The sequence below is a fragment of the Capra hircus genome, chromosome 22, assembly GCF_001704415.2.
Source record: "Capra hircus breed San Clemente chromosome 22, ASM170441v1, whole genome shotgun sequence".
In the NCBI taxonomy this organism is placed as follows: domain Eukaryota; kingdom Metazoa; phylum Chordata; class Mammalia; order Artiodactyla; family Bovidae; genus Capra; species Capra hircus.
The window spans coordinates 57,354,861-57,380,744 of record NC_030829.1 but is presented as its reverse complement, the minus strand read 5'-3'; the positions used below and the strand labels follow the sequence as shown (position 1 = coordinate 57,380,744).

At 53.9% G+C, this 25,884-nt stretch overlaps 1 protein-coding gene across 3 annotated transcripts in view; it reads left to right on the top strand.

Moving 5' to 3' along the window:
* Positions 1 to 23,736, top strand: part of FGD5 (FYVE, RhoGEF and PH domain containing 5) — a 118,199-nt gene extending 94,463 nt beyond the window's left edge. For 2 of the 3 annotated variants that reach the window (XM_018038320.1, XM_018038322.1), the window contains exons 11-21: positions 2,222 to 2,293; positions 3,231 to 3,299; positions 7,457 to 7,540; positions 9,029 to 9,108; positions 10,317 to 10,416; positions 10,641 to 10,841; positions 12,659 to 12,785; positions 14,366 to 14,496; positions 17,174 to 17,302; positions 21,568 to 21,722; positions 22,486 to 23,736. In XM_018038320.1, coding sequence (XP_017893809.1) covers positions 2,222 to 2,293; positions 3,231 to 3,299; positions 7,457 to 7,540; positions 9,029 to 9,108; positions 10,317 to 10,416; positions 10,641 to 10,841; positions 12,659 to 12,785; positions 14,366 to 14,496; positions 17,174 to 17,302; positions 21,568 to 21,722; positions 22,486 to 22,522 — 1,185 coding nt within the window. In that variant the 3' untranslated portion in view covers positions 22,523 to 23,736. The remainder of the gene's footprint in view (positions 1 to 2,221; positions 2,294 to 3,230; positions 3,300 to 7,456; positions 7,541 to 9,028; positions 9,109 to 10,316; positions 10,417 to 10,640; positions 10,842 to 12,658; positions 12,786 to 14,365; positions 14,497 to 17,173; positions 17,303 to 21,567; positions 21,723 to 22,485) is intronic. The other variant, XM_018038321.1, reaches the window with a different exon arrangement.

Genomic DNA, 25,884 nt, shown 5'->3' with positions numbered 1-25,884 from the left:
TCTGTTCATGCATGCTGTCCTATCTTTTCCAGTGGCTCCTCTAACATAATTAGTCATAGTTACGGTGATGTCCCTGTCTGGTGGCTCCAACATCTGGTTTTCTGGAACACTTTATGTCTTGAAAATGGGTTAGGGTTCTCCCTTGCTTCCTGTGTTTCCCGTGTCTGATTAAACCCCGTTATGTGCAGAGGAACTGTAGACCCTGTGGGAAATAGTATCTGCCTTTAAAAGTGGGCATGTCTCTTTTTCTACTCAGGCCATTCACGTCGAGGGTGGGAGCTGAATCACTGCAGTCAGTAGCTGAGCTGGGTTTAGGTTTTGTTGTCAGACGTCACCTTCAGACCCCCACAGACGTCATGCTCCTCCGGAAGGTGGCTGCTGTCACCTGCTGCTAGATGTGGGACCTGAGGGCCCAGAGACTTTTCCTGCTGCGTCTTCCGCTTTTTGCAATCTCTGCACCACGGAAGGGACCTCTGCGTCCTTCCCCTCCTCAGGGCTAGACCACTGCGTCCTGTCACACAGGGCTCATGGGTCACGGCTCCCGCGGACAAGCCTCAGTCTTAAGGAGGGCCTGTGAGCCCGGCTCCCTGTCAGCGTTCCTGCCCCTCCTTCACGGGCAGCCGGCCTCTGCCGTGTATCAGTGGCAGGTCTTGGGCAGGTTTCTGCTTTGTCTTGGTGTGTGATCCTGCACCTGAGAGGTCATCCACCTCTTCTTGGAACAGGTACCTCTAGCTGCTTCTGCCCTTGCCTTGGAAGCCATGGGCTCTTTGCCTCAGGGTCTGGGAGTGGGATGGTTGCCTCACTTCCCACAGTGGTGGAGGGTCTTATAGGAGAGAGGGTCCTGGGGAAGTGGGCTGGATTTCATGCCAGCCCCACAGTTGGCAGCCTGCACCCCTTCAGCACCAAGAGGGGATTCTCTCTGCTCCCACTCTTCCTTGTAAGCACCAGGCAGAAACTCGTGGAAAGAGAGTGCGAGGGCCTCCACATGCCCCTTGACTCTGGGGCTCCCTCTATTCTAACACCGTCCCACCAGCCCACACCTGACCTTTAAGAAGCTATTAACATTTTAGCTGCTTTCTTCTCAACCTTCTTTATGCCGACCACCTCCTCCCTGTGTGTTGCCAGAGGCACGATAACTCATTCATCTCATGTGTCCACGGTGGGGTCCTGGGGACCCCAGAGCTCCAATAAACATAAGCAGAGTTCTGCTTTTGTAGATGATGTGATTCTTTTTTTTCTTCTCCCTGTTAGGGCGGGGGCATGGTGTCCTTGCAGCTCCTACATCATAACCAGAGGTAGAATAACTTTTACACGTTTTCTGATGGGTAGGATTTTATGCCCTAAAATGACCCTGATGCTGGGAAAGATTGAAGGCAGGAGGAGAGGGGGGCAACAGAGGATGAGGTGGTTGGGTGGCATCATCGACTCAAGGGACATGATTTTGTACAAACTCTGGGAGATGGTGAAGGACAGGGAAGCCTGGTGTGCTGCAGTCCATGGGGTCGCAGAGTTGGACATGGTTTAATGACTGAACTGGGGACAGTGTTGAGGCCTTGTCAAGGCATTTTCTCTGCACAGTTTTCACCGTGTTCGTTGACTTTAGACCCAACCCTGCGTGAGGTTCAGGGTCATTGCCCTTCCAGTACTCCGGGCCACTGTGACAGGGGAGGGGCCCGGGACCGTACGTGTTGTGAATTCCCAGTGAGCTTCTGGGCACACGTGTTTCTTCAGGGAGCCCAGAGCGTTTCTTCGCCAGGCACTGCATTTTCTGAGTCATTCTGTCTCAGTAACCGAGCTCTCCAGCAAAGGCTTTAAGCCCACAGAGCCAGTCCAGCCTGAGGCTTCTGTCACTTGTGGGTTATTGCGATCTGGCTGCTCCGGGCGTTATGGGGGACACAGGCTAGAGTGGGAGCAGTGGCCCCCAGATAAACGGGGCATCGGACGGCATAGTGAGGCCAAGTGACCGTCTCCACGGCGTGCAGACAGAGGGCGCTGTCACACCCAGGCCCGCAGGGACTAGCTGCATTGCCGGGAACCCACACGGGTGGCATCCCGCGGACCCAGGCTCGGTTCCCGGTCCCACCAGCGACAGGAAATGGGACTGGGAGCAGGTCCCTCCTGGGCTGCATTTCCTCCTCCGAAGTGGAAGCAGGGCCGCCCACTCCTTACAGAGGAGATGAGGGCCCTGACCACCTCGCCCTCGCCCTGCTCCCGCCCGCAGGAAAACCTCCAGAAGCTGGTCCACATCGAGCACAGCGTTCGGGGCCAAGGGGATCTCCTCCAGCCAGGAAGGGTGAGTGCCTCCACCGCGGAGGGCGCCGGCAGGCAGGTGGGCGAGGCCCCGATAAGCCCCATTGTTCAGCCGGGCTAGCCGCAGACGGGCCTGGCCGCAGGTGCCCACAGGCAGGGAGGGAGGGGGGCAGGGGGAGGGGAGGGCGGGAGGGCAAGGGCCCTGCTGGGCTCCGCAGGCCCCTGGCTGTCTCCCCTAGGGCTTTCTGTGCTCGGAGCCTTAAACAGCCGTGCCATTGGGGTCCCATGTTCCTCTCAGAAGAAGAGACACCGGGATCCTCAGTTTAGTCCAGTTGTTGGGAAATCTGGGAAGCCATCTCTCAGGAACCCCAACGTTTTTTAAAAGACAGATTTACCCACTTTTAAGGTTCCAAATGGAAAACACAAAACTCAACTCAAAAGTAGTAAAAAAAAAAAAAAATGTGTTCATGACCTATTCCGGTCCATGAAGGACGAGACAAAGGAGTGAGAGATGGTACTTAGGTGTAAAATCCCACCTAGTGTTCTCATTCAGAGTCCTCAGTTTAGTGAATACATGTCAGACATCTGTTTGTATCCTCCAGCATTGAGGGGGCTGTAGCAACTGTTCACAGGTCTTCAGCCGCTTTAGCAAACTGGCATCTCAGAGGCTCTGTTCTCATCGGACGCCCGTGGCAGCAAACCAGGGGCCAAGCCATTGTTGGGGCCACTCTGTGGCTGGCCCGCTGTCTGGGTGGGTGTGGTTCAAAGAGGGTGCTCCCCAAAGGCCAGATGCCTGTTTCCCGGGCAGCCCCACCAAGCGTGGAGCACGGCTCCTGGGCAAGGGGCTTCTGCCATGAGCCAGTCTGCTGAGCTCCAGGAGGCACTGTAATTGGTTTCCCGCTGAAGGGCCTCCCCCAAGCCTTCTCCAGGACGGAGCAGGGGGTCAGCCTGACCACCGAGGGCTGCTTCTCTGCTCACAGGAGTTTCTGAAGGAAGGGACGCTGATGAAAGTAACAGGGAAGAACAGACGCCCCCGGCACCTGTTTCTGGTAAGTACCCGGCCTCCGGTCAAGCCTGGACTGCAGGTTCTGTGAAGCGTTTGGGGGCCATTACCCGAGGATGACAGAAAGGCCGAGGAGACCAGAGCCGACCCCTTAGGGTGAGGATCGTCCAGGAAAGCCGAAAGCCGAGGGCTTAAGCCTCTCCCTCGGGTATTACTTGAAAGATTTCATTATTCATGTGCCCATCCTAAAACCAGGAGGGTCTTAAACTGGGAGTAACTGTTCAGCTGCCTTCTGACATGTGAGCTACCAGAGACCCCGAAAGGAGAGTTGACCTGGCTGGCCCTCCCAGCAGGTCGGGAGCGGAGGCCCAAAGGAAGCCAGCGCTCTGAGCTGAGCCTGGCCGTGTCTGCACTCTGCACAGGACGGGACAGAGGGATGTCCTTAATGACATCCCAGCCCAGTCTGGAACACCAGGGCATGTCCAGGCCTGGGGGGAGGCGGGGGGGCGGGTACCAACTCACTGGAAAAGACCCTGATGCTGGGAAAGATTGAGGGCAGGAGGAGAAGGGGACAACAGAGGGCGAGATGGTGGGATGGCATCACTGACTCAACAGGCATGAGTTTGAGCAAGCCGTGGGAGATGGCGATGGACAGGGAGGCCTGGCGTGCTGCAGTCCATGGGGTCGCAGACAGCAGACACGACCGAGCAACTGAACAACAGCAGCAGATGCTGAGCTCTACGCAGGTCTTGGCCCCAGTCCTGAGACCCCCAAGGTGCTTTGCCGGTTGAGTTCTCTCTGCTAGAAGTAATTTTTCTCTCTGCTGCTTCACCATTCACTGTCAGTTTTTGTTCCCGCTATTACAGTCTCCTTTGTTAGAATTGTGTGCATAGTAAACGTGGAGAGGCTCTGAGTCAGTGGGTAGGAGTTCTCTCTGTTGAAGCACCTCCTGTGTGCTGGGTGCTGGAACCCAATAGCTCAGAGTCCCCTTCTCTGCCCTCAACCTCCAGCGTCCGGGGTAAAGATTGCGTTATGAGAGTAGGTTGGGCAGAATCTCGGGGACGGGGGGGATATGGAAGGAAGGAGAGGATCCAGGAGAGTGGGGAAATAGGAAGGTGGATGGCACAGTGGCAGCTGGCATTTGTGGAGTGTTCTCTGGGTGCTGTGCCATATGCTGAGTGTTTTGTGTATTTTTCCCCTGGGGAAAACCGTAACCGTGTTAGGCTTGAAAGGAAGGATTGGAGTTTTGTCAGGTGGATGAAGGAAGAGCATTTCAGGAGCAGGAACAGCAGCAGCCAAGGGTAGAGGTGTGAGGAGCATGGTGTGTCTAGAACACCTCTGTTGGCCTGGTGGAGTCACGGCTGCAGATGGGCGCTTTCGCTCATAGGGCTGGCAGGGTGTGGTGGTCTCCAATGGCCCTGCCAGCTGGGGGGCTAAATTCCAGATTGGCCTCACGGTCCTGAACAGGGGAACTGTGAGCCTGGCTGGAAGTGTCTCACTCACGGCTGCCTGCCAAGGTTTGCTGAGCCTCTGTGGCCTGTGCCCCGGGGCCTTGGCCTGGCCTCAGTGGGCACTCGGCTCTATATACAGACCAGAGGAGCCGAGTCCAGAGGCTCGTCTCCCTCTGCTTCATCCTCCCCACCACCTGCCACCTCCCCTGAGCAGCCCTCACTCTGGCAGGCTGCCGCTGCCATGCAGGGAGGCTGTGTGGTCCTGGGCCATTCACAGAGCCCTGGCTGCACGGCAGTGGCTCCAGGGGCAGCCGCAGAAAGGCGGGGTCACCGTGGAGACACGGGTGGGTTCCCTGGGGGTGGGCGGGGTGTGGCCACCCCCAAGCACACCACCCTGCACGCCCTGGAGGCACCTTCATTCATGATCCTCACCCCTCCACGGATGAGCTCTGTAGACCTGGGAGAGGGAGTCTAGCCTGTCTGTGGCTTGGTTGCCCCTCTACGCCTGCCTGAGGGGACGGTGGGCCCCGAATTGAGATCCTTCCTGCCAGGGGCTCAGCCCAGCGCCTGGCCTGGCCAGTGGTTCTCGTCAGTGTTAGAACAACAGAGCCGGACAGGGCTTGGAAGCTTCCTCTGGTCCCGGGGTCAGCCAGCCACCTGTTTTGTTCAGAGAGGTCTCTGGGAGTGCAGCCTCATGCGTTCTTCCTTGAGTGTCGCTGGTGCCTGCTTTTGGGAAGACGAGGGATGAGTCAGGCAGTTGAAGCAGAGACCATCTGGCCCACAGAGACCGAAATACTTTCTTTGTTGTTCAGTTGCTCAGTTGGGTCCAACTCTGCGACCCCGTGGGCTGCAGCGCACCGGGCTTCCCTGCCGTTTACTGTCTCCCAGAATTTGCACAAGCTCGTCCATTGAGTCGATGATGCCGTCCAACCATCTCATCTTCTGTCGCCCCCTTCTCCTCCTGCCTTCAATCTTTCCCAACATCGGGGTCTTTTCCGATGAGTCAGTTCTTAGCATCAGGTGGCCAAAGTATTGGAGCTTCAGCTTCAGCGTCAGTCCTTCCAATGAATATTCAGTGTTCGTTTCCCTTAGGATGGACTGGTTTGACCTCCTGGCAGTCCAAGGGACTCTCAAGACAGTTTGAAAGCATCAATTCTTCAGTGCTCAGCCTTCTTTATGGTCCAGCTCTCACATCTGTACATGAATATCTGACTCTTTACGAAACAGTTTGCTGACCCTGGTCCGTTCCAACTCTGTTCAGTGAGGCCCTGAGAGAGGAAGGGCTTGCCTGAGGCTACACTGCAGCTCAGTGCCCAGGCCAGTCCCAGAAGTGCCGGGAGAGCTGGTGGAAAACTCGCCCATCCCGCCCCCTCTGCAGACGCCCTCTTCGGGGAGAGGAGCGCGGACCCTGAGTTCCCACCCCCGCTTCAGACCACATCTTCCTGATCCCCTTTGGCTCCCATGCATGGGGTCTTTCCGGGGGCCACTCTCCCTCTATACTTGTAGTGAAGTGGGGGTGGGGGTGTCCCCCTCTTGGCAGGTGGGGCGGCTGAGGCCCCAGAGAGCAAGACAACTTGTCTGGAGCCATCAGCTCCTGCAGGGCAGGGTCGGGATGGACGGCCCAGAGCGCCACCTGGAGGACACCATCGGCTCTTCACGCTGTGCTCTTAGCCAGACAGAAACACTCTCTCTGAAGGCAGTGGCTTAAGTTTCTGCATGTCTGCCCTGCTTCCGGGCGGCAAGCTTCAGTTATTCATTCAACAAACCTTAATTGAGCATCGGCTCTGTTGCTGGAGGTGCAGCAGTGAACGGGCTTCCCTGGAGGCTCAGACAGTAAAGAATCTGCCTGCAATGCAAGAGACCCGGGTTCCATCCCTGGGTGGGGAAGATCCCCTGGAGGAGGAAATGACAACCCACTACAGTATTCTTGCCTGGAGAATCCAGGCTATTCTCCAGGCAAACACAGGAGCCTGGCAGGTGTATAGTTCATGGGGTCACAGAGAGTTGGCCGTGACTAACACTATCTGTCTATCTTGCAGTGAACAGGACCCGCCAGCTCCCTGTCCCCAAGAATCTTCCCCCTCCCTCCCTCCCTTCCTTAACTCTGCTTGTTAGAGGCTGACTTGATAGAGAGTTCATCCGTGTTAAGTGTACATGTTGGTGTCTGTCGACAACTGCATACTGTCGTGTGACCACCGCTTGGGTCGAGATACGGAGCATATCCAGCCCCCCGGAAGTTCCCCGGGGCACCTCCCCTCACTGTCCCCCAGGCACCCACTGCCCTTACTTCCATCAGTGCAGATGAGCTGTTCTGGAGCTTCATGTACATGCTGTGAAGCAGCGTGGACTCCACAGTCCGGCTTCTTCTCGCTGGCGTGTGTGGGAGGCTGAGCCCTGTCGTCAGGCGTGTTCCGTCTTCCCGCTGGTTGCTGTGTGGCTGCGAGCTGTGAATGTGCCTCCGTTTCCGTGTCCTGATACCCGCTGATAGGTGTTTGGGTTGTGTCCCTTTGGAGTGGTGCTGGATAAACCTCGTACCGACATCCCTGTCCTGGACTTGCTATGGGCATATGTGCATTTGCTCCTCTGTGTCGATGTGAAATTGGGGAGAAGGGGTCTCCTGTTTGAGCCCAGAGTGCCCTTGCTCCCCTGGTCCCTGGGAATGCGAGATGCTTGCGCTCAGTGATGCTCCAGGACACGCCCAGCACGGGCGTTCTGGGCCTAAGACACGTCTGACGGGGTCCCCTCTCCCCAGATGAGCGATGTGCTGCTATACACGTACCCCCAGAGGGACGGGAAGTACCGGCTGAAGAGCACGTTGGCGGTGGCCAGCATGAAGGTAAGAGCCCGGGGGTGGGGGCCCTGGGGGGGGCGGGGGCCCTGCGGGGGGGGATGGGGGGCGGGGCCCTGGGGACGAGGAGACACAGCCCCACCTCTGGAACTCACAGCCCGCGGACGAGGAGGACCCCGGCTTGTGAGTTGCCCCAGGATCCTGTCATCGGGAGCTCAGGGAGGGTGGAGTAAGGGAGGGCTGCCTGGAGTGGATAATATTTGGATAAATGCGGAAGAGAGACAAGAAAGGGGGTCCTGCGGGGAGGAGAATTCGGAGAGAGGAAGCAAGCAGGCGTGTGTCTGTTGATCGTGGTAAAATATCCGTAATGTACGTTTACCGTTGGAACCATGTTTTAAGTGTACAGTTCGACGGCGTCGAGTGCATTCACAGTGTTACACTACCATTGCTCCGGTCATCCCCAGCACTCTCTTCATCCTTCCAGTCTGAAGCCCTGTGCCCTTAAACTCTAATTCTCCCCCTCTCCTCCCCCAGGCATTGGCAACTACCGTTCTACTCTTTGTCCCTATGAACTCAGCAGCTCTAGGGACCTCGTATAAGTGGACTCCTAGGCGATGCTTGTCCTTCTGTGACTGGCTTACTTAGCGTAACAGCCTCAAGGTTCATCCACGTGGTCGCGTCAGAATCGCCTTCCTTTTTAAGGCTGAATAGTGCTCCATCGTGGGTGTAGGCTTGACCACACTTTGTGTACCCATCGTCCATCCGTGGACACTAGAGTGGCCTCCACCTTTTGGCTGCTCTGAGTAACGCACGCAAGCATGCAAATGCCTGTTCAAGCGGCAGCTATTTCTTAAGAGAGGCTGGCTCAGCTGGACAGTCTCATGGGTGAGCTTGGAGAGACAGGATGGTGTGACTGGGTCAGCTGTGACCTCACTCAGTGTGACTGGGGTCCCAGATACAGGGCTGGTTGGAGCTGATGGGGATTTTCAATGAGCCAGGAGTTTTAGGAAGGTAATTCCTGCCCATCATGGGGACGGGGTCAGAGGGGGAGCCCTGAAGTGGGGGAATGGGGTACATACGGGCTGTCACTTGGGAGGGCGGAGGGCTGGAAGGGAGGAAGAGCTGAAGGGGGCCTGTGGGGGACTGTCTCCCTGCTGAGGCCCCCAGCCTGGAGAAGGGCGACCTCACTAACTTGGGAGGTGTCTTCCCGTTTTGGGCCAAAGCATCCGTCCGCTCGAGTCTGACAGAGGCCATGTGGGAGGGTGCCCACTGGGCAGGTGCTTGTCCAGCACAGCGGGCTCCAAGAAGGATGCCTTCCTGGGGGAAAGCGGGTGGCAACAGAGTCAGTCAGCAGCTGAGTTCCCACTGTACACACACGCGCACAGAGACACAAACACACGCACACACACAGACACACACACCCCATCTTCCAGGTGAGAAAGGTTTGCCCTTCGCAGTGAGGAAGCTCAGCCTCAGAGTTGGGCGGTGGCGGGACCCCTCCTGTGCCCATCCTGAGGGGCCACTCCTGGTTTCCAGGTCAGCCGCCCTGTGATGGAGAAAGTGCCCTACGCCCTGAAGATTGAGACTCCGGAGTCCTGCCTGACTCTGTCTGCCAGGTACGAGGAAAGGAAGGACGGCGGGGGGGCAGCAGCGTGGGGCAGGGTTTTGCAGGTGGGAAAGTTTGGAATCGCAGAGGCTGAATGTGTTGTCATTTTTATTTTGTCCTTTTGGGTAAATGACTTTCGTTCCGTTATTTCTCGTCCGTTTTTGGACAGTCACGTGGCGAATATGATAAAACCATGGCTCCTCTCCCCAGGAAACACGTGCACACACATAAAAGTTTACATGGAATCTCAGGGACTTCCAGAGCCCATTGCTGAAATATAACAGTATCTCCTCGTTGTAAAACCCTGCAGGGTCATTGGGTCTTTGCAGCAGTAAGAAAGGTTAAAGCCAGTGGAAAGTGCATGGAGCACCTTAGCTCATAAAATAGTCTGTGTTTAGGTTGCCAGGTCTGGAGAGTGAGAGAAACATCAGGGGTGAGCATTCATCAGTTTATTTTCCCTTTTACTTTTTGGGCGGTGAGGCCTTCTATCAGAGATGGCTGTTTTTTCCCAGGCCCTCAGGCTCTGCCCCGGGGTCCCCGTTTTGTTGGTTTCTGGCAAAGAAAGAGTCCCCCCGCCCTCTTTCCAGGACAAGACCAGCTGGAGCTGGGATAGGGGCTCAGAAACCAGGGGCTCCTGCCAGGAGCTGCTCTAGGCACGGTGGCGGGGTTGGAGCGACACCTAGCGGGCTCCATGAGAGTTTCAACCCGGCGGCTGCTGGGGGTGCATCGCCTTTCAGGAGACCCTGCCAGGCCTGGAGGGGAAGATGGGATGTCTGCGCTCTGAATAAGTGAATTACTGGGAGGGCGTGTGGGAAACTGAGGAGGAGGACAGACAGAATGAGATAGTGACCGTTGCCAGCATCTGTCCACTGCCCCCCAAGTGGTACCTGGTTCTCTGCCCAAGGTCAGCGCACCCCTCCGAGAGGGCGGGACCCCTTGCTTCTGCACAGTGCTTTGCCATCGGCAGAGTCCTCCACCCCCCCACGTGTCATCTGGTCCCTGCAGCCGCCCTGGGAGTTAGAGGAGTTTGATGTTCCCACGTTTACAGGGCAGGCCCAGAGACACCTCACAATCGAGGCTGCCCGCTTGGAAGTGGATGTGCCGCCGTGCAAGTCTGGCGGGTGGCCGGGCCGGGGTTTCAGGGCAGGGGTTGCCGCGGGGACGTGGTCCACCCCAAGAGGGTGCACAGCCCTCGCTCAATCTGGCTCGTGCCCGCAGCTCCTGCGCGGAGAGGGACGAGTGGCACAGCTGCGTGAGCCGGGCCCTCCCCGAGGACTACAAGGCCCAGGCGCTGGCCGCCTTCCAGCACAGCATGGAGGTGAGCGGGCCTCCCTGGGCCCCTGCGAGGTCGAGCACCTCCTTCCATCAGGAGGGCACTGCTGGGTCCTCCCTGAGGCCCGGCTCAGGGCGGTCCCCGTGCAGCCCAGAGCCTGGCCCCTTTGGCCCCATTTCTCACCGAGGTCGGCGCCCTGGAGGCTGCGGGGTGGGGGTGGCTGTAGAGGAGTCCACCCCGCCCCTCCATACACACACACCCCCCTACAGGAAGGGGCGCGCCGGCCCAGCTGGTCTCCTGACCCCGCTGCCCGCCTGACTCCATTGCTGCAGATACGGGAGAGGCTGGGGGTCAGCCTGGGGGAGAGGCCCCCGACCCTCGTTCCCGTCTCGCACGTCATGATGTGCATGAACTGCGGCTGCGATTTCTCCCTCACCCTGAGGCGCCACCACTGCCACGCCTGCGGCAAGGTGAGGCACGGAGACGTGTGCGCGGGGCTGGGGACCGGGGGGCGTCCAGCGGCTGCTGCGGGTCGGGCCCAGGGTGGGGCGTGAAGTAGTTCATCTTTTACTGATGCCCTCCCAGCAGGGCTCCAAACCCCAGACCCGTTCCACTCCACCAGCCTGCTCCCCGAAGGAAATTGTAGCAGATGGGGTTGTTGTCCCCGGAAGAAGAGTATCCTGTCTTGGTTAAGGGTGCAGCCTCATCAGAAAACAGAAAGCTTACGGCTTGGTGATAATAGTCAGCAAAACTGTGTTGTAGAGACATCCCTGGTGGTCCTCTGGCTAAGAGTCCATGCTCCTATGCAGAGGACAGGATACAGCCTCTGGTTAGGGAACTAGATCCCTGTGCAACTAAGACCTGGTGCAGCTAAATAAAAGCTAAACTGATTCATTTTAAAAAGCTATATTGTATATGTGGAAGCTGCCAAGAGAATAGATCTGTAAAGTTCTTAGCACAAGAAAAATAATTTGTAAACTATGTGTGGTGATAGATGCTAGCTAGACATTGTGGTGATTTCACCATATAGTCTCCCTTGATATCCATGGGAGACTGGTTCTAGGATCCTAGGATCCCCGTGGATACCAAAATGCAAGGACACTCACGTCCATTATTTAAAACAGTGTAACATTGGCATGTAACCTAAACGCATTGTCTGCCACACTTTAGATCATCTCTAGATAGCTTATAATACCTAATGAAATAGAAGTGCTGGGTAAAAAGTGAAAGTTGCCCAGTCGTGTCTGACTCTTTTGCAATCCCATGGACTATAAATAGCCTGCCAGGCTTGTCTGTCCATGGGATTCTCCAGGCAAGGAATCCTGGAGTGTGTAGCTTTTCCCTTCTCCAGGGGATCTTCCCAACCCAGGGATTGAACCCAGGTCTCCCACATTGCAGGCGGATTCTTTTCCAGCTGAGCTACAAATGCTGTGTAAATAGTTATAAATACAGTGTAAATTCCATGCAAATAGTTGGCAGCATGTTTTGCTTTTGAAACTTTGTGGAATTTTTAAAAATCTTTTCGATCCACCATTGGTTGAATCTGTGGATGTGGAACCTGCAGAAATGGAGAGCCAACTGTATTACATACATTGAATCACTGCATTGTATACCTGAAACTATTAACAATATAATGTTATATATCACTTCTATTGGGCTTCCCTGATGGCTCAGTGGATAAAGAATCCGCCTGCATGCAAGAGACAGGAGATGCGGGTTCCATCTCTGGGTCAGGAGGATCCCCTGGAGAAGGAAATGACAACCCACTCCAGTATTCTTGCCTGAAAAATCCCATGGACAGAGGAGCCTGATGGGCTGCAGTCCATGGGGTTGCAAAGAGTCAGACATGACTGAGAGACTTTCAGTTTTCACACAGAACTTTCATTTTATTAGGTATTATAAGCAATTATAATATAGGTATATAATATTAGGTATTATTATATTAGGTATTATAAGGTATTCAATATTATACTAGGTATCATATGCTACAAATATGATATTAGGTATTATAAGCTACAGTCCATGGAGTTGCAGAGACTTGGACATGACTGGGCACAAGCATAAGACAAGAAATCACTTCTGTCATTTTTTTATATATTATTTTGTAATTTTCTATAATTTTTTAAAAAGAAAAACAGATAAGGACCTGCAGAGGAGCATAATAACTCTGCTCAGAGCACCAGGCCCTCGAGGAGGTGGGGGCAGGTCGGCAGAGGGGTCGGACATGGTCCTCTGCTTGGGCCGGGAGGGTGAGACTCTGTGACCCGCGGGCCCCCATCTCCCCCAGATCGTCTGCCGGAACTGCTCTCGGAACAAGTACCCTCTAAAGTACCTCAAAGACCGCATGGCCAAGGTGTGTGACGGCTGCTACGGGGAGCTGAAGAAGAGGGGCGGGGACGCCCCAGGCCTGAGAGGTACTGCGGACCACCCTCCGCTTCTTCCTCACGCAGCTTCTCCCAGCCGCTTTCTTCGGGGACTCCGGACAAAATGCTGCCCTCCAGGAGGAGACAGGGTTTAAACCCTGCTCTTGGGCACCTTCTCCCCCACCATTGGTTCTGTAGAAAATCCAGAGGTGCCCCCAGAGGAAGGGTTCCAGAGCAGCTGAGTCTGGGGCATGTTTCTGGGTCATGTATCTGGGATGTGTCTGGGTCCATGTGTCTTTGTCACATGTCTGAGACACGTGTCTGGGTCCATGTGGCTAGGACACGTCTGGGTCCATGTGTCTGGGTGATGTGTCTGGGTCCATGTGTCTGGGACACGTGTCTGGGTCCATGTGTCTGGGTCATGTGTCTGGGACACGTGTCTGGGTCCATGTGTCTGGGTTCATGTGTCTGGTTGACATGTCTGGGTCCATGTGTCTGGGTCATGTGTCTGGGTCATGTGTCTGGGTCATGTGTCTGGGTGACGTGTCTGGGTCCATGTGTCTGGGTGATGTGTCTGGGACACGTGTCTGGATCTGTATGTCTGGGTGACGTGTCTGGGTCCATGTGTCTGGGTGACGTGTCTGGGTCCATGTGTCTGGGACACGTGTCTGGGTCCATGTGTCTGGGTCACGTGCCTGGGTGGTGTGTCTGGGTGACGTGTCTGGGTCCATGTGTCTGGGTGACGTGTTGTGTCTGGGTCCATGTGTCTGGGACACATGTGTGGGTCCATGTGTCTGGGACACGTGTCTGGGTCCATATGTCTGGGTCCATGTGTCTGGGTCCCGCATCTGGGTTCATGTGTCTGGGACACGTGTCTGGGTGACATGTCTGGGTCCATGTGTCTGGCACACATGTGTGGGTTCATGTGTCTGCGTCACGTGTCTGGGTCCCTTTGGGTCATGTGTCTGGGTCCCTGTGTCTGGGACACGTGTCTGGGTCCATGTGTCTGGGTGACGTGTCTGGGTCCATGTCTCTGGGATGCGTGTCTGGGTGACGTGTCTGGGACATGGCATGCTGGGTCCGTGCGTCTCCGTGACGAGGCCAGTAGGCAGGCACTCACATTACTGCGCAGTGGCCCTGTTTTCAGGCCTGGGTCCCCTGGGGCCCTCTTGGAATGAGGATGTCGAGATGGAGACCAGAGGCGCTGTAGTCAGAGAAGGGGCTGAGGGTCCTCGGATAGCAAAGCTCGAGGTGGCTGAGAGGGCCTGTGAGCGCCTGTGCTCAGGGTCGGCTAGAGGGGGAGCAGGGTGGATCTTGGGCCTGAAACCAGAGGCTCTCCTCGGTCACCCCACCCCAGGGCTGGCTGCCCGGGGCCATGGAGAGGACCACCGGCCTCTGCAGACACGGGGAAGAGGGAATAGCCAGCACCGGGAAAGCCTGCCACTACTCCAGCTCGGTGTTAGCAGGGGGGGCGCCCCTTCTCTCGGGTCACACGGAACCCTCACCCCATCCCACCCCTCAAGGCCGGGTGCCGTCTCGGGAGGGCCGGGAGCTCAGTTCTTGGAGGCACCTGTGTCCCCCACTGTGGGCACAGATGCTCACCTCCCTCCCCGCGGCTTGTCTCGCTGCAGAGCGGCCCCTGAGCATGAGCTTCCCCCTCTCCTCCGCCCGCTTCTCGAGCAGCGCCTTCTCGTCCGTCTTCCACAGCATCAACCCCTCGGCCTTCAGGAAGCAGAGGAAAGTCCCGTCAGCCCTGACCGAGGTGAGGCGGGTATAGGGCTGCCTTCCTGGGGGCCAGGGGGATTTAGAATGTTTTGGGTCCTCAGACCCCCTGCCCTAGCCAGACCAGGCTCTTGAGGACACGTTAGAGAGCATCCTTCACGGGAGGCGTTCTGGCTCGTTTTCACAAAGGTCACCCTGAAGCACAGGCCGTCTCCTGGGTGTGACCGAGAAGACCCCCGCCAGTGGTAGAGAACAGGCGCCCGAGTGGCTGTCAGAGGTGCGGGGAGACACGTCGCCCCCCCAGCCTTGACCCATCCCCAGACGCGCACAGCGCTGCAGCACTCGGGTCTAAAGCCGCTCGGCCTGGCTCAGCCCTCCCGAGTCTGGTCCCCTCAAACTGCATCCCTGTCTCATCCTGGGGATCCCATACAGGCTCAGGCGGTGAGCCTCCTCAAGGCCGTAGGACTCTTTCCAGGAAACCTCAGAATTAGCCCAACTCAATTCCTTTCTGCAGACAGAACCAGATTATTGACTGTATTCTAATCATAGCCACAAACGAATGAGTGCCCGCGAATATACAAGCTGTCAAAAGAAGAGTGAGCAGCTGTTACCAAGTATTTTTAAATATTCATTATTGCCTAGCAGGTGGCAAGGGTTCAAAAAGTGTTAGGGATGAAAATTTTAAGTGAGTATGGGTCTATCCATTAGCTTAATTCCTTTTGCATCTTAAAAATCTTGGAAGTTAACACTTCCGTGATAACAATTTTTTTTTTCAAAAACACAAGAATGTGTGATGAGAACTGAGTTTCTCTCTCTCCCTCCCCAGACTCCTTCAGTCCCACCCCTCAAAGTTAACTTCCGTCAGATTTCTTACGGATCCTTCCAGAAATGTTTATGCATATACATAATTACGATAGACAATCATAGATCCTTCTTTTAACTCAAAAGATGATACTCTGAAGCTTCCATACATTTCTTTCACTTAATCTATCTTTGATATAATTTCACATTAGCTTGTCCACATAAATTCCATACTTCTTACACTGTATGGCTGTCTCGTCATTTATTAACTAGTCTCCTCCCACAAATTGAGAAAAGACCACCCTCTCACTCCCACAGTCCCTTCCAACAGGAGCTGAACTCACGGAACCTGAGTGTGCCATGGGTACAGAGTTTGAGAACCAGCGTCCTCACCTTTCAGGCATCAGGCCACTGTGATCCAGGTGCCGTGTGGACCTGCCCTGAGCCATGTTGGCAGGTTTTGCCCAAAGCAACAATCTTTTTATTACTCAGCAAGGACTATAGCGTGGGCTCCGCAGCAGCCCCAGGAGCAGTGTGCCCCCACCTCCCGCCACCCTCTCGAGCCCCGGGAGCCCCACCCCAGCAGTGAGACCTGCTTCCCAGGGGACGATCTGCTGGAGCGCTGTCCCGGGAGCATCTGATGGGGGCAGATCGCAGATACTGGGAGCTGCTCCAGCAGGTCAGCTGTGGGGAGAGGAGGCCTGTCTGAGTTAGGTGGGGTCCTGAGGGGTTAGAGGGGCAAGTTCCTTGCCCAGTACTTCTCAAAACACCTGGCTGGTTGTAGCTTCCTCTCCCTACGCTGGAGTTCCCTGACCTTGAGAACCTTTGCCGAGAGCTCTGAGTTCTCGCCCTCTCTTCAGCTAAGTCAGGATTTCATCTTTGGTAGATCCAGCCCCCCAAATCTTCTGGGCCTGTTTCCCCACCTATGAACTGAGAAAGTCAGATGAAATTATTTTGTAACCTGGTCTTCTTGCTCTTGTATTAAGGTGAATGTTTATGGAGCACTTGACTGTGGGTCAGGCACTATACCTGACCGGTACCTGTCTGACGTACTTTGATTCCAGTTTTACCTAGTCAGGACACTGAGACGTACAGGAAGTAAGTGGTCTCACCTCACCCCTCTAGTGGCTGCTAGAGTCTGTGTTGGAACCCGAGATGGGTCTTACTCCAGGCCTGTGATCTCAGCCCCTGTGAGAGGCTTGTTCAAAAGACCACACCATTGCTACTTCTAGAAGAAAGAAAGGGAAGTTGCTCAGTCGTGTCCCACTCTTTGTGACCCCATAGACTGTAGCCTGCCAGGCTCCTCCGACGGTGGGATTCTCCAGACAAGACTACTGGAGTGGGTGGCCATTTCCTTCTCTAGGGGATCTTCCCAACCCAGACATCGAACTCGGGCCTCCCACATTGCAGGCAGATGGGAAGCCCCCTCCCTTCCCTGCAGCCACCAGGGAAGCCCCGATTCTACTAAGAGGCGTTAGCAAACTCATTAGGCAGGAGATCATACAACCTTTTAGGGAAACAGTTAAAAAAAGAAAGGATCCCCTCTTAAATGTGAGAAAAAAGTAAGCTGAAAAGCATAAGAACCAATTTTATGAGGAAGAAACTTTCACCCAGATAGATCCCTGCAGCTTTGAGATTTGGGGTCTTGAGGGGCCGAGAGGAGAGAACCAGGAATCCGGCTCACCGCCAGAGGGCAGCACCCCTGCAGGCAGGTTTCGACGCGCGGCTCCCGGGTCCCTTCGGTCAGTCCTGTCTCAGACACGGCCCTGTGGCCGATGCGCCGCGAGGCCCCCCGAGCGCCGCGACTGCAGAGCGGCACGAAGGCCGCGCCGGCCGGTTGGCAGTGACATTCAGGCTCCGTCGGAACCGTGCCCACCCCCGGCGCCTTGACCGCCCCGCTTGCTTCCCTCCGCCAGGTGGCCGCCTCCGGAGAGGGCTCCGCCATCAGCGGCTACCTCAGCCGGTGTAAGAAGGGCAAGCGGCACTGGAAGAAGCTCTGGTTCGTCATCAAAGGCAAAGTGCTGTACACCTACGCGGCCCGTGAGGTAGCGTGGTCCCCGCCTTCTCTCCTCTCCTGTCGGGGCCGGGGGGAAGCCTCGCCTCGCACCGGCGCGCGGGGCCTGCGGCTGCGCCCGCCCGGTGCCGCGGCGGGCAGGCCTCTGCGGGGCGCCACGCCGGCGCACGGCCGCCTCTCAGCTCCCGGGAGCCGGCCGCTGCCTTGTGGGCCCGGGCGGCGCGGCGGGCAGGGCTGGTGCCCCGAGGCCTTGGCACGTGCCCGGGGCGGGCGGGGGGCAGCAGTGCAGGGCGCTGCCCGAGAGAGCGCGCCTTTCTGCCCTCCGCTTCCGTTGTTGGGGCCGGAACCTAAGAGCGTGTCTGTGCATCGGCCAGGGAACCGTATTGCCTCGTGCAGGGCAGCTCTTTACTAAAGAAGCCTGACGTTCACGTGCATCACAACATCTTAAGACTTTCATCTGCTGAGATACAGCGGGGAGAGGGCCCTGGTCCAGCCTGCTTCTGCAGAAGAGAGGTGTGAGCGTGGCTGCGCGGCAGGGGGCGCTCTGGTCCTGGCGCGGGCTGAACCCGTGGGATAAGGAGAAAGATTTACCAGGTCCAGACCCCACCGTCTATCTGATGGTTTCCGCAGGCGAAATCTGATTTGAAAAACGGCCTTAAATGCATTCTCCCCACCTGCAGAGGGTGGGTGCTTCACCCACGGGGAGGAGCACACCATCACAGGGCGGGCCCTTCTCCCCTGACCACGGGCGCTGGCGACCGGGCAGAAGGCACGGCCCCTCTGGGGGCATGAAACCCCCCTCAGGAAGGCCCTGCAGCTGTGGCGGTTCCTGACCCACAGAGGGGACCCCTGTGGGCATGTGTGAACTACGCCCTCCCCGAGGCGGGGTGGCCTCTGAAACCTGGGTTCTGAGAGAACTGAGTGGACACTTTGTGAGACTTCACAGCAGCGCTTTTGAGGGGGTGCACAGGGGTGTGTTGTGGGTCCCCGAGGTGTGGAGAGCACCCAGCTGTGCTGAGAGCAGGCCCTTCCTCCACAGAGCATCTGGTGGAAAACAGTCTTGGGGAATAAACGCTATTGACAGTTAACCAGCCATCAGAGTGTGGATCCTATCTTGAGAGTGGAAAAGCCAGAGGCTCTATGTCCTGAGCGACGGTTGTCGCGGAAGTGACAGCCTGGGTTGGTTTGCAAAGATGGATTTCAGGATGCTTCCAAAGTCACTTCTTCAGAGAGAGGAACTTGTATAGTTGCTCAATAAGCCTAAACCAGTGACAGGGCCAAGCTTTCAAATTCCATCAAAAGGAGATTTGGTAAAGAGGATGGGCAGATTTCACTGTCTCTACTGCCATGCACCTCCATCATGGACCCTGAGGTAACCCAAAGCTGATGTAACTTGCTACTCAGTATCAGCCCTGGGAGAGAGTGCTTGTCAGATATATATAGGAATCTTTTACATTTTTTCCCAATATTTTATTATGTAGTTAATATATTATTATTACAAAAAATTTCAAACATAAACGTTGAAGGAATTTTGATTATACAGTCAACATTTTACTGCACTTAATCCAGCATCTATTATTCTCTCGTCCATCTCGCTTTTTGATGCTTTTCAAGTATAATTCGCCCTGAAAAGTGAAAGTGAAAGCCACTCAGTGAAAGTGAAAGTCACTCATTCCTGTCCGACTGTTCACGACCCAGGCCAGAATACTGGAGTGGGTAGCTGTTCCCTTCTCCAGGGGATCTCCCCAACCCAGAGATCAAACCCAGGTCTCCTACATTGCAGGTAGATTCTTTACCAACTGAGCCACCAGGGAAGCCCAAGAATACTGGAGTGGGTAGCTGTTCCCTTCTCCAGGGGATCTTCCCAACCCAGGAATCAAACTGAGGTCTCCTGCATTGCAGGCGGATTCTTTACCAACTGAGCTAATTCTCCCTAAGAGTTCAATATTTGTGTTTTCTTTTCTTTTGAAGTACAACTTATATATGATGAAGTACACCAATCTTGATACTATTTGTTGAGTTTCGACTAATGCATACCCCTGTAAATCCTCACCTCACCCCCATCCCCAGAGGCAACACACTAGGTTTTATTTTTTTTCCTACCATATATTAGTTTTATCTTTTAGATCTTCAGATCAGTGGAATCATGGATGGCTTTTTCCCCTCAACACGATGTCTTTAAGAGTCATCCGTATTGTTGCGTACAGTTGGCCATGCCCTTTTATGGCTGAGTAGTATTCCATTTTGTGAATATACCTCTTTGTTTATCCATTCACCAGTTGAAGGACGTTTGAGTTGTTTCCAAGTTGAGGTGATTATGAATAAAGCCAGTTTAAACTTTTGCATACAGGTTCTTGTGTGAAAATAGGTTTTTATTTTGCCTTGGGTGAATACCTAGGAATGGAATTTCTGGATCACAGAATGATACACATATGGTCTTTCAGAATTTACCAGGTAGTTTTCCAAAATGTGTGGCATTTTACAGTCTCTGCAACAGTGTAGGTAAATCTGGGAGTTCTGTTTGCTCCACGTCTGTTAGCACTTGGTATTACCAGTCTTCACTTTTAGCCATTCTGGTGAAAGGGCAGTAGTATCTTAATGTGGTTTTAATTCTTGACAGTAAGCCTTGTGTAAGTCCTCCAGCTTTGTTCTTTTTAAAGGTGGTTTGGGGTCTTTCGTGTTTCCATATAAATGTGTCAGTTCCAATAAAAATGTCTGTTAAGATTATGACAGGGATTATTGACTCTATATATCAATCTGGGGAGAATTAACATCATAGCCATATTGAATCTTCCAATCCATGAATAATTCATTTATTTAATTCTTTAAATTCTGCATTTAATGTTTATACTTTTTAGTATAGAGACTTTTATACGTCTCTCATTTCTGTTACCTTTATTCCTAAGTATTTTATTTTTGGATGCAGTTTTGAATGGAGTTTATTTTCTAGTGTTCACTGATGGTACAAAAAATATTTTTTAAAAACAACAATTATCCTGTGCCATCGCTAAATTCATTATTAGTTCTGGTAGTCGTTTTGTAATCAAACATATCCTTTTTAAGCACAGGTAGTTTTGCTGCTTCTTTTCTGATCTTGATGTCTTTTATTTCTTTTTCTTGCCTTAATGCAATGGCTAGCATCTCCAGTGCAGTGTTGAATTTAATTGGTAACGGGCAGTGTCCTCTTGCTTTGTCTCAGTCTTAGGGGGAAAGCATTAAGTATTTCGCTATTGAGTATGATGTTATTGGTGGGTATTTTGTAGATACCCTTTGTCAGATTAAGGAAGTTCCCTTCTGTTTATTTATTGGCGGCACTGAGTCTTTGTTGGTGCACGAGGGCTCTCTCCATTTGCAGTGAGCAGGGGCTACTCTTCTTTGCAGTGAGCTGGATTCCATGGCTTCTCTTGTTGCAGAGCCCAGGCTCTGGGCCTGCAGCCTCAATAGTTGTAGCACATGGGCATAGCTGCTCTGTGGCACGTGGAATCTTCCTGAAGCAGGGATCAGAGCCATGTCCCCTGCTTTGGCAGATGGATTCTTATCCACTGTACCACCGGGAAGACCCAGGAAGTTCCCGTCTATTCCCTAGTTTGCTAAGAGTTTTTATCATGAGTGGATGTTGAATTTTGTCAAATGTTTTTTTCTGATTCAGCGGTCTTAGAAAGTTGATTGGCTTTTATACACAAATTTAACTCCTCCTTCTCTCCCACAGTCATTCTAAATCTCTGTTCATGATCTCATTAAATTGTGTTCTTTATGAACATGTATTTGTGCATAAGTATGGATGTGTTTATTATAAAAAGTTCTTTATCTACATATAAGAAGCTCTTTCTTTTTCCACCGAGCTCCATGATTTTAAGCCCGGACGCCCTGAGTGCTCCGTGCTGAAGCACTATGAAAGAGACCATGGGGGCCTGAGCACAGAATACATTAACAGGGGTAATGACAGTGGGGAATCTGAGTCGCTGACACACCGAATCCGTGGAAGGAATGCGCAGTTTTAGGTGTTCGTGAGTTCCAATGCTGGCCCTGCCCCTTCCAAGCTGTGTGATCTTGGGTTGTTATTTACCTTCCCTGAGCCTCAGTTTCTTCTTAGCATGGGGGTGACACCTTTCATGAAGATTAAACAAGATAATGTGGAAGTCCCAGGACTCTGTAAACACTGTTGCAGAGTGTTAAGTCTCTTTTCCTCCTCGTGACTGGTGCTGGCAAGAAGTAGGGGTGAAGAGCATTGGATGCTCAGCTGCTGATGGGCATCTTGCCGTGTTTAACGTCCGTTTCCCCTCTGCCTCTCCGCAGGACACAGTGGCCTTGGAGAGTATGCCCCTGCTTGGCTTCACCGTTGCGCCAGGCAAGGAGGAGGGCAGCAGCGAAGCCAGCCCTACGTTTCATCTTTACCACAAGAAAACCCTATTTTATAGCTTCAAAGCTGAGGATAGCAGTTCGGCTCAGAGGTACCCAAATACCTAGTCCCGCGTTCCCCCCTCTCCTCTCTCAGAAGGGAGCCAGCTGTCACCCTGGGCTTTGGCTTCTGTTCTTCTCTGGCCCTCCTGTCCTGTCAGGTTCCCTTGGGCCACAGCAGAAGAGCAGGTTGAAGTTCCCCGGCGGACCTCAGACAGACTGTGGGTGGGGTTCCGGACCACGCAGTGCAGCGCGTGCGGCAGTCCAGGGAGTCCCGAGCTTTTTGGTTTCCCAGCGCATACGCAAGCGCTGTTCATCCTGTAGTCTGTTAACTGTGCAGTCGCATCATGTTTACAAAAGTGTGCATTCCTTCACTGGAAAATGCTTTCTTGCTAAAAGTACTACCCTCATCTGGGCCTTTTAAGAAGTCATAATCTTTTTGTGGTAGTAACATCAAAGACCAGTGGTCATAGACCACCACAACAAATCGACTAACAACAGAGAAGTCTGAAATACGGTGAGAATTGCCAAAATGTGCTGCAGAGACACTCAGTGAGCAAATAGTGCTGGGAAAATGGTGCTGCTTGTAGAGTTGCTGGACACAGGGTTTCCACAACCCTTCAAATGTAGAGAAAACGCAGTGTCTCTGAGCACAGACCCCGCTGCACTGCGGGCCTTTTGCTAAATGCGAGGGAAACACACAGAATAGGACCGGGTCGCTCACCTTGGGTTAATGCCACTGTTGTCTCATCACTCTTGGGTTCCGTGACCAGAGTTCCAGGCAGAACCGAGTGTCTCCTCACTTCTATGTTGCAGGTGGATCGAGGCCATGGAAGATGCGAGTGTGTTATAGCAGTCACCCAGCATGTGGACTCAGAGGACACTCCTAGGTTGATGTGTGGACCCTTCCAGAAGCCAGCCCGTGTCTCCACCCGTCCGGACACGCAGCTGGATTCAGCACAGGGCCTGGCCTTCTTGGCTGTCACCCCCTCTCTCACATCTCCACAAGTGGACCCCTTAAGGGATATTTATGGACCTTTTCTGTCTTCGTGTTCTCCACCCTCCCCACTCCAGCGTAAACTATTTCCCTCTCCAGTAGTGCGTTAAAATTTAGTAACATGAAGACGTGGAAACCAGTAGAGAAGTACGTTGTAGAACTGCAGGCTTCTTAGTAGAAACAAGCTGTTACAGTTTTTTTTTTTACTCCTGGTAACCATGATCGCCTTTTATGTCATTGATGTCGGTGCCTCAGGTGAAATGACAAACAACCAGTAAATAACAGCTACTCTCATCAGAAAGCACTTTATTGTTTTACTGAGCAGCAACCTCCGGTTTGATTTTTTTTCCCCCGGAGGGACTTCTGTAAGTCAGTGGTAGATGGAGTCCTGTGGACTAGTTTGCCACCAGCACTGGCTGTGGGGCACCAGCAGGTGACACCGGGAGGGTCCCCCTGGCCTCGGAGGGCGCAGGGCCAGGCAGCCCCGGAGCAGAAGTGGAGGACTGTCTCCTCCAAGTGAGCACTCACCCTGCAGACCGACGCGGCTTCCGAAAGGAGGAAACTGCCTCCTCCCTAAGGCGGTCCTGACACCTCACCAGTGCTGGAAACTCGGCTGCTGGCAGACCCGGCCCTCACCCTGGAGGCCACTGCAGACCCTCCCGAGAGACGGGGTCTGCTTTAATTTATTGCGTGCCTTCCTGAGTTTACCCCGCACAGGCCGACAGCGATGTGCTTGTGAGAACTGTCCTTGTTTTCGACATCATGGTCCTTCTGCTGTATTCCTGAAGCCTTGAAAGAGGAAAGGAGAGAAGACAAGATGCGATGGGAAGGTGAATTCGTGATGGTGGCCAGTGGCTCTGGACACAGTTGAGGGAGCCTGGAATTGTGGCCTGATGCCCTGTGGGCGCCTGGGGCTTGGTCCCTTCCCGCTGATGACTGCTGCTCATGATGCTGGACGTGTTTTCACATAAAGCAGAGTGGCGGGGGGCCTCCTTGTTACTCTCATCGAAATAAAGAGCAATCATATCATTTTCTGATGTCTTGGCCCCACCTTCCTGTTGCCCTGTTCCCTAAAAAAAAAAAAAATGGCAGTTGCTAACCAACGTTTTATGAAAAGCACCATCTCCGGGAATTAGCTTACATTAAATATTTTCAGGGGAATTTTTTTTTCTAGTTTGCAGTTCTTTAAAAATGTTTGGTTAAACATTTTGAGGACCCAGACTAAGTGATGAGAGAGGTCTTCTTGTTAATTTTTGATGGAATCATTTTCACCGTCAGGCATCCTGAGATGGGCCTTTTAGACTCTTTGAGCCTTTAAAAAGCACAGCAGGGGACTTCCCTGGTGGTCTAGTCGCTAAGGCTCCACGTTTTCAATCCAGGGGCCTGGGTTCATCCCAGGTCGGGGAACCAGATCCCATATGTTGCAACTAAGAGTTTGAATGCCACACCTTCAGGCTGCAACGAAGCTCTAAGGTCCTGCCTGTACAGCTGAGACCTAGTGCAGCCAAATAAATAAAATTTTTTTAAATTTTTAATTAAAATTTTTAATTTATATTTAATTAATATGTATATAATTTTTGAAGTGCAGCAGGACTTCAGAGAGGAAGTGGGCACTTCCCCAGCCTGCCTGTACTGCAACCCATTGTCAGTTTCTGAGCTCCAGGGAGAATTATGTGTCCGGAAGTCCCTTGAAGATTTCTTCCCCCGAGTAACATCCTATTTCTGATACTCTTTAAAGGAGCTGTGACAGGGCTATTTATTGCCCCTGATAGAAACCCCGGTTGTAGATAGAACACACCGGGTGGGTCTTGTAAAAGGAGGGAGCCACAGAGGTCTTCCACAGCTCCTGTGTGGCGACCCACCTGGTTACCTGGGCGCCTTGTTTTCTCCTGTGCTCCCCCTGGTTCTCGGTGGACTCATTTCATCCGATTTCTACTGGCCCACTTTGCTCGTTGTCCCTCGCCCGCCCCTTTCTCTGTCCGACTTGTCTTACGTGTTCACGTCGCTGTCTGTCCGCTGGGTGAGCCCGGAGTAACTCGGGAAGCCGCCCACCTGGCTGATGGTGCTGCTTCTCCCTGGGCCGGGAGGCTGGAGGAGCAGCCACCCACGGCCCCACAATTTACTGCTTCTCCGCCTCCCCGCCGGGGGTGCTGAGAAGCCCCTCCTGCATGTCCCTAGCAGAGTGCATTTCTAGGGAGGACGCTGTGCTGTGGCTCAGGAACCAGCAGCTCGGAGCCCCCAGAGACCCTCCTGGCCCCCCAGAGTGTTCAGCGCACACCAGCTGCTTGTCAAAGCGGACCGCAGGGCCCGGCCCTGGAAAGCAGGTAGCACTCCCCTTAACTGCGGTGGTTTCACAGCTTTCCTGAGACTGGGTGCGTCTCTCCAGCCTCGATGGGGCCTCATCAGCAGGAAGAAGTGTGATTGTGGTCACCGACACAGCACACGTGTGCACACGGGAGTGTCTGGGGACGGTGTTTGAGGTCCTGGGTCCCCTTAATGAAGCTTCTGGGTGTCAGAAATCCGCTGAGTTGTTCTACTCAGGCTGACAGACTCCCCTGGACACAGCCTGGGCCGAGGAGGCATGGGGGCTGACGCCAAGGTGGTGTCAGTGCATGCGCGTCAGGGCTAAAGTGTGCAGCTCGGAGCCCTTTCTCCGTCTAGTCCAACCTCTCGTTTGACTGATAATGGAGATGGCGTCGCTGAACAGCAAGGCTGTAAATCGGGACGAGGCCACTTGGGCTGGGAGTGCTAGGAGCAGATGGAGCCCAGCTTTCTCTTTGCCTTGGAACAAAGTCAACAACATTCTGGAAGATTCTTCCATTCATGGCTTCAGCCTGGGGTATGCGGCCTCTGTGAGCAGGGAGGCTTCCATGCTTCCACGTGTTAACTGTCAGTTGAGGAGACAGTTGTGTCCACACTAAGATGTCTGTTTTTCAATAGCAAAGAAGAGGAAACTAACCTCACGCTGCGTTAGACAGCTAGGAGATCAGCTCAACCAGAGGCAGGAAAGCAGGGTGGCTTCAGGGCTGGACAGTGACTCCCAAGTTCCAGACTCTTTGGGTTTCTCTGACCTACTGTCCATTGTAAGCTTGATTTCAAGGCTGGTTCCCAAGAGACTGACCGCTGACTGCCCCCAGTGGTGGGGGCTGTAGCTTTTTCTTAGAAGCACTGAGTGGGCCCTGCACACGGCTGCCGGACCATGTTTAGTGAGCTGGTCT